The following is a 13427-nucleotide window of genomic DNA, read 5'->3' on the forward strand; positions in this document are numbered from 1 at the left end:
ACCCATCCTTCCTCCACCTGGCAGAGCCTTTGCTCCTGACTGTTACAACTGTTCTAACCGAACCCTGGCCTGAACGGGTGCAATAAGAGGGTTTTGTCCTCCCAGCCCTGCTCACAGGGCTTTCCCTGCTGGAATGGCACCTCAGCAGGTATCTCATCACCGTTGAAGGGAGCTTCCTAGCAGCAGGAATACCAAGCCTGAAAGGCAGGAGGTTAGGATGGAAGGCACTGAGTGGGGTTGCTCCCTGGGACCATTGCCTCCAGCCAGCTGCCAGCTTCCTGCTCCTCTCTGGGGACAGGAATGAGCCCAGCAGGCCCTGGGAGGGTCAGTCCTCTTGGTCCACTGCTGTTTCAGGCCGTGTTCAAACCACACGTCTCCACCTCAGCTTTTGAATTGCAGATGTGTTTTTAAAGCAGCTTGATGTTAGTGAGCTAGACCGTAGTGCCTTACTTAGGATTTAGCAAACACTTCCCAGGAGGAGTCCTAGGGCTGCTAGCCTTTGGCCAATGTGGATGTTTCCCTGATTAGTTTGTCCTTTTAAGAGCATTTCTCCCTGATGATTTTGCTGCTGTTTGTGCTCAACTCCCCAGACTATACAGGAACTTGCCTTGTGTTTACAGCTCCCCACATCTCTCCTCCCAGTTACTTTGGCCCAGATCAGCACTCCCTCTAGAACAAGCTGGGAACAGGGAACAGTCAAACCTGCATGTGCTGTGGGATAGAGGATGTTTAGGCTTCTCTTGCCAGGTGGGTCTATCTGGCCTCACCTGCCTAAGCTCCTGCAGGCTGAACTTCACCCTCCGCTGTGGATGTTCTTGGCATTAGGATGCGCAGCTGGGAAAACCCGAGCTTAAGAAAGCAACACCAAGCCTGCAGCCCATTACCCAGCCTGGGCCAGGCTGGCTCTGTCTTTTGTGGCTGCAGTGAAGCTGGGCATCCAGGTAGGGGGTACCTGGTCAGTGGGGGGGGGGAGCCAAGGCCCCTGTTGCAGAACCCTGTCGCCCTCTGGGCTCATGCGGCCCCAGCCGGTGCCCACGCCGGGGGAGTGATTGTATGAAACTGTTTACTTCTGACTTTGCTGTTTACAAGAGGGATGTGGGGTGGGTGGGGGGAACAAGCCAAGCCTCAGGAGGATTGGGAAACATGTTATCTGCACCAGCCTGCAGCAAGGCTGACACCACCGGCATCATGCAGGTGTCACGGGGATTTCCCGGCCAGCTTTGGTCCATGGGGAGAAAAGCAGAGGTGGCTCTAGCCTAGAGGGGTTAGATTAGCTTCCCCATATCCCCTTGCTGCTGTGTTTGAGGTTCAGCAGTGCTAGTGACAGATAAGAGTTACCCCTGTGGTCTTCCTTTACTCCTCAGGACCCAGCTCCTTCACATATCACAGGCTCCCGGAGCCTTTCTGGAGCAATAAGATGTAAAACGAGCATTACCATCGTCGTGGAAATCCTCCGTTGTGTGCGGTGTCTGTCTCCTCCGTATGCAGTTCGAGTCTGGGTTTAAGCCTGCCAAGCATCATGGGACAGCTGCTTCAGGGCACAAACTGGGATTCATTTCCCTGGGCTTTCTGCTGGTCAGGAGAACAGGGAAACCCGTTGCTGCTTTCCTTCCTCACCACAGGCCTCTGCTGCCTGAGCCTCACACTAGAACTGCGTGGGGCGAGGGGGGCTCCTGTTCCCCTTTTTGGCGATGCTGACATGGGATGGGTGTGTGGTGCTCAGTGCTGTGCCGGCTCGGCCGTGCCACAGGAGCAGGCTGTGGGCTTTACTCCACTCTTCACAGCCCTCCCCATCCCATCAGCTGGGGCAGCATTTGGAAAGCAGAGCCCCCCGATCCCTTGGCAGCAGGATGCAGCCAACGCTCCTGCTGCTGGCTCCCTCACCCAGGAGCTGTCACTGGCCTGGGGAGAGCTGTGCCAGCAGCTCCTGTGCTCCTCTGCTGGTTACAGGCACATCCCACAGTGTGGCCCTTCATGTCCAAAAGCGTTTCACACTCCAGGGTGTCTGGGGTGGTGGGTGCAGCTGGGAGGGAAGCACAGAGAGCTGCTCTCTTCCAGCTGTGACCTGCCACATTATTTCTCTGTAGCCTGCCTGTAGTGCTTTTAGCTTTGAGAGTGATGTCTAGGCTGCTGGAAGAGCTCATGGGCCACATAGGGGTGCTTGCTGATCCCCATCCTGGCACCTTTCCCCTTCCCAGCAGCTGCCCAGCCCACCATGGGCCTTCAGCTCATTCACCCAGCAAAACGCAGCAGCTCTGCAGGGATGAGCAGCTTCACTGCCACACCACTGGGGTGCTGGCTGACCCCCAGGACAGGCACCCTGCCCCAGCCCTGCTGTGGACTCCTCCTGGTCCCCACAGCCCCTGTGCTGAGCTAGCAAGAGCAGAAGGCTTAAACCCAGACTCCAAACTAAAGATAATATTAGTAAATGAATCTGTATTTTTCTTTTTTTTTTTTTTTTTTTTTTTTTGCACAGAAGCTGGTAATCTAGGACCTATGTGTGAACAACTTTATATAAATATTTTTTGTACTTGGTTTACTCGGGTTTGGTATGAGATGTTCTATTTAAGTTCTTTGAACACTGTGGATCCCCTGATGTGTATGAATGGCAGAGGCTTTGTAAATTAAGGGACGTTTGTGTGAATAAAGCTATTTGATGGGGTTGAAAAGCCACACACAACTTGAAACATGAGCTCTGTGTGTTTGTCCTCCGCTGTGCTGGCAGCAGTGGGGTTGGAAGGGTGTCCCCTGGCAGCAATGGACAGACCAAGGCCCTGAAGCAGCTCTGACTCTATCCCAAAGGGCAGGTCCAGCTAACCCTGGTCTGGGGTAGCTGGACTGACCCCAGGGCTTAGGGCACTAAACCAAGGCATGGTGGCCAGTGCCAACCAGAACGTGGCTCTCTGGCACGCGGCACTTGTGGCCCTTTATCCTCGCCCTGGATTAGGATTAGCCCCGTTCTTGTTGCAGACACCCAACTAGGCCACAGCGATTAGTGGGACAGGGAACCTCTGCCTGCCTGAAAACACCTCCCCGTCCTGCCCCTTCCTTCCCATCTGGCCACCTCCCCAGCAGCCCCGTTTGGGAGCCAGAGAGGATAAGCAGCCCTTCGCCCAGTTGGCTTTCTGTTCTTGTCGTGGCTACAAACCCACCAAGGAAAACGCCCAGCAGAACTGCTGCTTTATTAGCCACACTTTCTCCCTTTGCACAGATGCTCTGCCCCAAATCCCAGATGCACAGACCAAATCCGACCTGGTCACATCAGCTGGGATCCCCCGTAGCCCCATTTCCAGCCGGGTCTCCCAGTGCCGCGATCGACATCGATGATGGGAAAAGCACCACAAGGCTGAGCTGCATCCTGCAGCTGTTTTCCTGTGGGTGATGTCCACAGGTGTTGAGCAGCTTGGGGCCACCCTGGGTAGGAGACATGGGGTCCTGTGGGACACAGAATGTCCCGGCACACGGGGCCACACAGCCCTGCTCGCCAGCCCTTGCGTAACGGCCCCGCAGCCTCGCGCGACCCGAGGCAGCGGCAGCGCCCGCGCTGGGACGTGCAGGGCAGCCCGTCCTCCCCTGCCACCCCCCCTGTGGCAGCCCCAGCACCGCCGGCCGCACGGCCCTGGGCTCCCCCCGCGCACCCGTCAGCATTGTGCTCCCTAATCACTGCCGACAGGCACCGAAAATGGATGTTCTCAGCCCAGTGGGGCCGCAGTGAGGCTGGTTGACCCCAGCTGGAGTGATGGCCCCGCTCACCAGCCGGCAAGGGGGGCCCAAGCCGTGTTTCCCCTGGGCCCCCACCTTCCAGCTGGTTGCTCAGACATCTCCCCCCAGTCCTGCCACGAGCATCCTGGCTGCAGGCAGAGAAGGGGCCAGGTTAGCTCCAGTCACACTGGCCCCTGGTGTGAACACACCCCAACATTGTCCCTGTCCTGGCATCAAGTGCAGCTGCAGAGAGCGGCTGTGCTACACTGCTGTGCCCCACCAAATACAGCCACCCCCAAAATCTCTGTCTCAAATGCTGCTGCACCTCCAAGACTTGTTTAAGCTACACCAGTGACGAGGATCATGTTGCCAATCTCCAGGTTCATGGCATCCCACGCTTCTCTGTGACCAGACACACATGTGAGCGCCATGGCCTCTGGCTCCCAGCTCATCCCTTGCAAGTGGGGTGAAACTGAACCCCAGCAGGAGCTTGAGATGGGAGCCCAGGTCGCCTTGCACGTGTGCTGCCGTGCTGCAGGCGAGGAGCTGGTAAGGGCAGGTGACCACACTGCACAGCTGACAACCAAAAAGCGTCATTAGCGAGAGATGTTGGTGTCAGTCACCAGGAGAGATGTTTCACTCTGGATTTGCTCTCTGGAGACCTGCTATTTCGCATGCAAAGAGGTTTGCTGAACTCCACAAAGGTGCTTCAAGTACTTGACAGCTGACAGAAGTACCCTGGCAGCCACCGCCTGCCCTGTGCTCCTCAGGGACCAGGGGGGCACGTGCTGGTGCAGAACGGCACGTGGGAAAGGCCACAGCCAGGAAGCAGGGCCAGGGTGGGAAAGGTAGCCACCATGGCCATGAGGCCAATCACAGTCCTGAGCACCAGCACCAATCTCACCCCAGAGGGATTTAACATCAGAGCAGAGGCAAGATGCTGCCGCCATGGCTTCACTCTCCCTCTCCCCTGCTTGCACACAGGAACATTTTTCAAGAGCCTCCTCTCCACAAAGACTGTGTTTTACAGCTGAAGCACTAAGTCATTCAGCACAAAACATAAGTCCATATTTCTTTTAAGATCTCTTGAGCTCCTCAAGCAGCAGCCACTTCAGCAGCCCTCGCCGGGCCAGAGTGACATCCGCTGCTGCCTGAGCTGGTGGGAGGAGAACAAGGTCCATTGTATTGGCACAGGACATTCATCCGCCTCATCCCTGCATTGATGAATTGCTCCACTTTACCCGTGTCAGGCTCCAGCACAGCAGAGGATGAACAGCTAAAGCTGCACTAAGCCCACACACTCCATTGAGCTGGGAGATGACTCAGATGCAGGTGGAGGTGACGGTGAACACAAGGGACGAAGCTGAGCGAGCAGGGGCTCTGCTCTCCCCATGGACCACCGTGCTGAGAGGCAGCAGCCTGGACCCTCCTCACCCTCTGTCCCCCTGTTTGGTGGCAGGACAGTCACAGTGGTCCTTGGTACAGGGACAGCCCAGCCTTGGTGCTCTGCCACACAGTGGATAAGGCCATGGATGGCACCAAGATGTCACTTATTAAATACCTTTTATCCCAATTCACACAGTATCCCAACAGCTCTCCAGCATCAGCTCAAGAGAGCCGTGCATGAGGAGCAGTGCAGCCCTGGCTACCCCGTCCCTCCTCCTGCAGAGCCCCAGGTGGCCCTTGGGATGCCAGTCCTGCCAGGGGGATCCTGGGGATGGAGCAGGAGGAGCAGCATCGCCCAAACCACCTCCTGATTCCAACCAAGGCTTCGGAAAAGGTAATTTTTGCCTTTTATCTGCCTTGAATGCAGGGTGCCCACTCCACCTGCACCCCACCTGACTCTCCCCACAGCAGGGACCGCACGTGACAGAGGCAGCAGCTTCACCCAGAGCCACTTCAGGTCAGTCTCAGTTCCATGAACAAAAGCTGCTTCTCCAGCTCGTTTCCTGACAGAGCTAATGGCCTGTGCCCCTCTGGGGACCCAGCACTTGCTGAGAGGCAGCAAGGGAAGGAATTAAAAACTTATTTCCTCTGCCAGAGATAAGATCTTTAAACAAGCTTCTCAGCCAAGAACTTTAATTTTTTTATTTTTTTTTACAGGTTTTGCAAGGGAATCTTATTCTCCAGAATTGCATCCGCCTCCAACCCCACTTAGAGCTGCCAAAGCCTGCACTTCCCCTGGGACCAGCCTGCAAGAGGCAGAGATGGATGGGATGACACGGGCATGATTTTACCCTTCTGTCCTGCTGCCGGAGCCGGGGGCTGTCAGGATTCCCAGAGGATGCCCCTGTTCTGGCCCTGCACTGTGGCTCCACCAGCCCCGCTTGATCAGCCCCCCAGACCACAGCCAAGGGTGCCACAGCCCCTGCCCCAGCACTGGGGCTGGATGAGGCCCCAGGGTGAGCACCCCTGTGAGCAGCAGAGCCTGGCACATCCCTCCAAGCTCCAACTCTGCTCCCTCCACACGGATCCAGCCCCACAGTCACTCCTGTTTAACCCAAGAAGGGCCAGTGCCTGTGGTCTTACGAAAGGTGCTCGTGCCCCCTCTGTAAAGCCTTCTGGGAATCAGTGAGGGCACTAAACTGGCCATGCAGGGTCCACCTCCCCTTCTCCACAAACCCAAGAAGGTCGTTGTCTCACCATAAGCCTCAATCCCTCCTTGTGACACAGACTTGTCCCAGTACTGGCCCTGTGTCTGAGGAACATGGATAAATGTTCCCCAGGTCACTGTAGTCTTCAATGGCAAGAAATAAAAGCCACCATGCTTGTGCCCTGGGGGTTTGCAGCCTCCCCTTCCTTGGAGCCTGTTGTGGGATCAAATGCTTTGGGCTGATTCATCCATGTGAGATGGAGAGCTAACAGACCATGACTCTGGAGGAGCAGATTGTGGGTCTGGGCTCAGACCAGGGAAGATTTTTGCCCCAAAACAGCCTCCAAATCCCCAAATTTATTGGCCTGCTGTATCAAACGGCCACTCCAAACTCTGGCAGGTCCAGGCTTTGGGGCTCCCTCCTTGGGTGCCATTAGTGGGTGTAATGAGCTGGAGATAATTGCTGCCTCAGGGACACAATTAACTCCTTCTTGCCCTGGTCCAGCTGGGGCTTTTGCATCTCAGGAGAGCAATTCCTCCCCTCTCCCCCCCTCCCCTTAGAAAACTTCCATCCCTCTTTCTTCTCAAAGTGAGCCTCTGAATCACAGTCTGATGAACACCACGAGTTCACTGATGTGTGGCGATGATTTAGATTTGGAATTTATCTGGAATGTATAATTTATTTCAGGTATCTGAGGCACCAGTGAAACTGGGAGCAAGCAGTGAGTAAATCAGTCATACCCTTGTGATGATGGGGATTGCAGCCTTTATATTGCTCTGAGAATCCTGCTCCCACAGAGCCAGGTGAGCATGATGAGGGATGGGTACTTTTTGGGGTTGCAGGGACACAGTCAGGGACCCTGGAGGAGGTGGTGATGGTGGAAGACTTTAAAGACAGTGTTGCTGTGAGGACACAACCTCGCTCAGAAAGGTCAGTGTTGAACAGCCCTTTGCCCTGGGACAGGGATCACTTTGAACCTGGTGCTGCTCAAACAACTGCTCCAAACCTGGCATCCACCTCCACCCACCAGGAAGCAGCAGAAGAGGAACCAGGCACAGAGTTCACCCCCATCCCTGCTCCTGTTTTGCCTTTGCAGCAAATCACTGTTTCAGAAATGCAGATGTGAAATATGAAGACAGAAATTGCCAGCGACTTTTAATTTGGGTTCTGCCAATTTTTCTGTTCCAGCTATTGATTTTCCATAAAGATTAATCCCTGCTCCCAACCCGCTCTGACAGGCACTATCTGGGTGTTTTGCTTACCCCGAGTGAGGAAATATATGTTTTATTAAGTGTCAGAGCTCGCTAATGAGAAGAGGGAAGAAAATCAATTGTCTGCTTATATCTTGATCTCAGACAGGACTAACAAGTTCTTTATTTTGATGCTGTGGACAGGACAGCCAGAGTGACAAACGGAGTGACAGCAGCTGTCAGCTCTGCCACAGAGACAGCTCAGCTGATGAGAGGGAAGGCAAAGGGGTACGTGGTGTTCAATGCTTCAAACACATTTGTATGTGTATTAATTCAAAGAGATTCATTGAATTGATCCCTGATGCAAAATGACGGAAAACACTAAAATTTCAGCTGCAGACTCTAAGTGGGTTTATGAGGAGGCAAGGTTAGCTGGACTTCCACAGGTCTCTCCTCATACCCTCAGACCACCAAGGCTGAGGGAAAAGGACTCCTCCAGTTCCCAGCACACGCAATCTGAACAACAGGATCGAGATCCATGACATGAGCATGAACATTAATTTCCTGCAGAAATTTGGCATTATCACCGAATACTGATCTCCACTGGCCCTCCCCCCAAGCAAGGCCATCAACCTGCTTTCAAACATATTTGGTATCTCTCTTGGCTGTTAGCAAATCACACCTGACAATTGTATAGTTAATCTCTCGGCAGCTGTGAAATGAAATGGTAAGCTCTGGTTGCCTTGAGAGGATGCACTGATTTCTTAAAATGACAGATCACCTCCTTCCTTGGTGTTCAAGCAGGAGCTTAGGGCTGGCGTTATGGATCCTACCTATCATTCAATTAAAAAAGCTCAGGAGAGATGCACCAGCTAAGCACACCAGACAGCATTAAGGCTAAGCTCTGACCCAAAGATTTAATAGCAGGGAGTACAAGGGCACCTTCAGCCCAGGACGCCTGTCCAGTTTGCTGACGAACTCACCAGTTGTGGCATGGAGCTTGCCATCATGAATCAGACAAGCCACTCTCTTCTCCACAGTAACACAGCTGACTGGGCAGCTGGGTCCCACAGGAAAACAGAGAAGGAAAATCACTTTGTCCCCAGAAGGAAGTTTGCTGCACTTAACGGAGCAGTTTATATCCTATTTCATCATAGCCCTTTAATAAGGATTATGTATTTAAGTTAACAAAACTTCTGACAGCGTGAAACAGTCTCAGTCTCGCTGTGGAGAGCAAAGTGCTGGTGTCTGGCCTCAGATGGACTCTGCAAGATTTGCCCTCAAAAAGCAAAAAAAGCCCTCACTCACAGCACACCATAAAGCCCAGAAGGTCCTGTTCATACCCCAGAACCATTCCTGCTTTCTGAGATTTGGATTAGATTTTAGGGAGAAATTCTTTCCTTTGAGGGTGGTGAGACCCTGGCACAGGTTGCCCAGAGAAGCTGTGGCTGCCCCCTCCTTGGACGCATTCCAGGCCAGGTTGGATGGGGCTTGGAGCAACCTGGTCTAGTGGAAAGTGTCCCTGCTCATGGCAGAGGGTTGGAACTAGATGAGCTTTAAGGTCCCTTCCAACCCAAACCATTCTATGATTCTACGATTCCATGGTTCCATCACCCTATGTTTCCAGCTTCCCTGGTTCCACGATGCCATTGTGATGCAACAGCAGGCACAACCTGTGTCATCGTTTTCGGAGCCACAGCAGACACCTCCTGCTGAACGGGCAGAGCAGACATGCTCTCCTCACGAAGCCCCGTGTCTCCGGTGCCCCCGGTGTCCCCGGTGTCTCCGGTGCCCCCGGTGTCCCCGGTGTCTCCGGTGCCCCCGGTGTCCCCGGTGTCTCCGGTGTCCCCGGTGTCCCCGAGCCAGCAGCCCGCGAAGGCGAAGGTACGAGGGACCAGAACGGGCGGCTGCGAAGGAGGTTACTGGGACTTACTGCCATCGCCGTCTTCGGCGGGGGCGTGGAACGGGGAGGAGCTTTAAGGTTCTTCCAACCCCAAACCATTCTGGGATCCTGTGAATTGCGGAGGGGGAATGTGTGGAGGACTTTGAGGCTGGTCCTGGGCCGCTCCAGCCGCAGCTTCCCGGGCCCGGGGGGTCGCCATGGCAACGGCGGCGGCCTGCGGGGCTGCGGGGCCGGGCAGGGCCGGGCCGCGGGTCCATCCAGCCGGGCCGCACCGGGACCGGGGCACCTGCACACACCTCCGGGGGCATGACGAGGTGGGTCGGGGCTCAGGGGGAAACCCCCCTGCGTGCCACTTCGACCCCTCTTGGGTGAACACAGAGCCCCTTCCTTGAGTGACTGCACCACCACTCCCCCCTCCCGCCTCCAGGCTGCAAGCATAGCAATACTGCAGGGAATACAGCCAGCCATTCCTGGCAGGAAAAAAGAAAAATATGTATGTAAAAACAGCAAGGGAAAACAAGCACAATGACAGCTCGATCTGTGGGCAAACAAACTTCTTCGGAGAGCCAAATCCCTCCAAGAGCGGGGAATGTCACCTGGCACATGTGCTGGCACTGCTGCTCCCTACGGGATGCCAGGAGCTGGCACTGCCTTGGTTTAGGTGGAGCATTTTTGGGGGAAAGAAAAGATGTGAAAAGGAAATACAGCTTGTTTTGTGTTTTTTTTTAGATGACAGCTCTCTTGGAGAGAAATAGTTGCAAATGAGTGACTTAGTATATAAACCATGGTGCAGCTCGGGGCCAGACAGCTACAAGGTTTACAAACGCTTGGAATTCCTATGAGGAAATGTTATTAGCTCCGTTATGAATTTAGCGAAAATGAGGCTAAAGAAAATGTGTTTGTCAAGCAGGTGTCACCATCTAGCTTCTACAGAGCATGGAAGAATTAAAATCTCACATGTTAGATCTTACTTTCAAAATTCTGTATCAATTTCATTTTCAAATCAAGTGTGTTCAGCCTGTGAAAACCACTTCAGTGTCCAGCTGAGTTCTCATTACAGTATCACTGGCAACAGGGACACAGGCATTTATTTAGCTAATTGCTGTTTGTGGTACATAAACTGTGTGAGCCACAGGTACTTCAGCTAAAGCACAACAGAGAAAAACACCTTCCACCTTGGCTCAGAGGGCATCACCAGCCAGGGCACATCTTTGCCAATAAATGAAGTATAAAATCATCCCAGACTGTTTTGGGTTGGAAGGGACCTCAAAGATCATCTCATTCCAACCCCCCTGCCATGGGCAGGGACACCTTCCACTAGCCCAGGTTGCTCCAAGTCCCGTCCAACCTGGCCTTGAACACTTCCAGGGATGGGGCAGTCACAGCTTCTCTGGGCAACCTGTGCCAGGGCCTCACCACCCTCACAGGGAAGAATTTCTCCCTAATATCTAATCTAACCCTGCCCCCTGTCAGTGTGAAGCCATTCCCCTTGTCCTGTCACTCCAGGCCCTGGTAAACAGCTAAGATTAAGCCAGCAGATATAGCGCTACAAGAATCCCTGTGTAAACATCCTGACATCAAACTGTTTGCAGGTGCTTTACGTGTGTTTCATTCTCTTACTGTACATTGTTCATAGACTGCGGGCATTCTACAGGAAAGCATCATGATCTGGGATAATGCAAAATAAAACCAAAGAAAGGGAAAGCAGTACATCACTGAAAACATAGTCAGGTTATGAGTGCCAATCCACTGTTGAAGGTGGAAGTGCGAGGAAAACGCTGTAATTCCCCTTGGAAGCTGTCATGAGGTGACAGTGTTGCTCTGCCTGCTGCACACCACCTCGTGTGGGGGCAGAGGGTTAATTTGAATCACCAAGGTGATTATGTAGCTGTAGGAACTGGCTGAGAAGATGGGTCTCAAACCTCAACAGCCTGGCAGATTACAAAGAGAGAAAAAATAGACATCTCCAGAGAGGCAGAAGAATGGAAAGAAATTGCTTACAGGAGTACAAAGGCAGCTAATTAGAATGAAACAGAAGATAATAAGATAGGGAGAAATTTTGGCAGAGTGTCTCAGAGAATAGTTCCTGTCAGTGAATATATTAAGCAGAGGTAGAACCTCTCAAAGGGAGGGATAGAAGGATGCCATGGTTGGAATGCATATAAGTAGACAATATAAAATATGAGAAACCACACAACTATAAAGGAAAGTTCCTCTGGAACTACATTTAGTCTAGCAGTTCTTTTCCATCTACATAAGCTAAGCTTTAATTAAGAGAGAAGAGTCACAGCCATGATTATACTCCCTCAGAGCTGCTTTTCTTTCGGTTCTTAATGTTATTATTGCTGCTTTCCTATACAGCACCCGAGCTTTGGAAGCATGGCTAAGGTTTTCAATGAGACTGAAACCAGTTCGGAGAGTACGGCGACCAGAGAAGGGCAAGACAATGCCACCGTGCAGCAGTACATGAGAAATAAAAACCTTGTTCAGGATTTCCTTCGCAATGAGCTGAACCCTCGCCTCCTCCGGTACCACTGGAACAGACTTAATCTTCTGAAGAAGTGTTACTTTTACTTGAAGATTGAGCCCAGACACCTGTGCGTGAGAGACCCGAACAATATGATGATTTGCGCTGACATCTTGCAAATCGCAAACCCCTGCCAACTCCAGAAGATTAAGAAGATGGGAAAAAACCAGACTGAAATCCAGCTGTCACTTTTAACTGGGCTGTTGGAACAGCTGGATCGAGGACGAAAGGAGCTGAGCCATTACGTAGAGACCTGTGACATGGCAACTTTCCTCTCCCAATGGGACTTGACTATAAAGAAAGTGCTCAAGCTCTCTGTGCTTTTCAGTAAACTCATTGCCTTGGAAGAGCCAAGAAAGCTCCATGTCAAGCACAGTTTGGTGTCACAGGTAATTCTTGGAGGTGCTGTACACCCTCACATTAGTCTTTCTCTATATACAAAGAAGCCACCGATTTTTGATCGGAGAGAGTCATTTGCATCCCAGAACTGGGCTCAGCTCAAGTGGATTAATGAAAATCAAGAGTCACACCTCGAACGATGGCAACTGGAGATTAAGTTAATGACAGACGACAGTCAGACAGAACCAGGATACAGTCGGATTCAGGAAGTCATCTCCAACCCATGCGTAATCCATCACCTGCAGCCTGGCAGATCATACGAGTTCAGAGTTAAAAGATCTGACACTCACACACTTGTCTACTCACAGTGGCACGACCGCATTGTATTGGAGACAAAAACTGTCCCTGTCGAAGACACCAACAGCAGCACCAATGGCAGCACCAACGGCAGCACCAACGGCAGCACCAATGGCAGCACCAACAGCAGCACCAACAGCAGCACCAACGGCAGCTTCGGGTTTACAAGGCGGCTCACCAGAACATCTTCCTCATTGTAATGGTTTGGAAAAGATGAATAATCAAAATAAATTGTTTAAACATTTTGCACAAAATTGAACTCGTTCTGTTTTCAACAGCAATTTTACAAGCGCCTTCCCCAAATCCCTCCAGCCAAACAGTAACCCGTTCCAAATTTCTCACACAAAACAACATCCTTAGGAAGCATTTGGGGCTCGATGCTTGTATCCCCCTGCCAGAACCAACAGGTGGGAGCAGCCAGAAGCAGAAAATCTTGCAGGACACCTCTGAGGCAGAGCACAGGAGACAGAAGCACCTCCGCCATGCAGTGCTTTCCATACACCACAAGATGCTGGTGCCAGCTCCTTGCAATGATGTTTCGGGTTTTTTACCCCAAGTTATTGTCCTTCTTCCAAAATACCTGAACTGAACCCTACAAAATACCTGAATTGAACCCTGAGCTCTTCAAATCACCCACCCAAACTTATCTCCATCACTGGTTCCTCTCACCCTCTACACCCTGCGCCTTATAGGTACCTAAGCATGACTTCATGCTCATCCCTCTATAACTGCATGAAAAGACCACTCTAATTAAAAGAAACCAGCCAAATCCCAACAATAAATAACCCCAAGCCCCCCAGCAAACAGGGAAGGGT

The 13427-nt window shown here is 52.3% G+C and overlaps 1 protein-coding gene across 3 annotated transcripts; it reads left to right on the forward strand.

The window, feature by feature from the left end:
* Nucleotides 1-9202: 9202 nt before the first annotated feature.
* FNDC11 (fibronectin type III domain containing 11) lies at nt 9203-12871 on the forward strand. 3 transcript variants are annotated; one of them, XM_039382966.1, is made up of 3 exons: nt 9289-9370; nt 10119-10204; nt 11751-12871. In XM_039382966.1, the coding sequence occupies exons 2-3, from the start codon at nt 10151-10153 to the stop codon at nt 12810-12812; spliced, it is 1116 nt and encodes a 371-aa protein (XP_039238900.1). In that variant the 5' UTR covers nt 9289-9370; nt 10119-10150; the 3' UTR covers nt 12813-12871. The 3 variants fall into 3 exon arrangements, with proteins under 3 accessions (XP_039238899.1, XP_039238900.1, XP_027566438.1); XM_039382965.1 differs by lacking the exon at nt 10119-10204 and having other exon boundaries at nt 9203-9370; XM_027710637.1 differs by lacking the exons at nt 9289-9370; nt 10119-10204 and adding an exon at nt 9572-9703.
* Nucleotides 12872-13427: the final 556 nt, after the last annotated feature.

This window comes from Pipra filicauda, unplaced genomic scaffold (genome assembly GCF_003945595.2).
Source record: "Pipra filicauda isolate LSUMZ 115617 unplaced genomic scaffold, ASM394559v2 scaffold291_size933811_pilon, whole genome shotgun sequence".
NCBI classification, from domain to species: domain Eukaryota; kingdom Metazoa; phylum Chordata; class Aves; order Passeriformes; family Pipridae; genus Pipra; species Pipra filicauda.

Bases quoted from the DNA above. Each gene is read 5' to 3' on its own strand.
- FNDC11 (XM_039382965.1), top strand. From the start codon at position 9,218: ATGCTCTCCTCACGAAGCCCCGTGTCTCCGGTGCCCCCGGTGTCCCCG. The intron at 9,371-11,750 runs GTACGAGGGACC...TTTCCTATACAG, and splicing joins AGCAGCCCGCGAAGGCGAAG to CACCCGAGCTTTGGAAGCAT.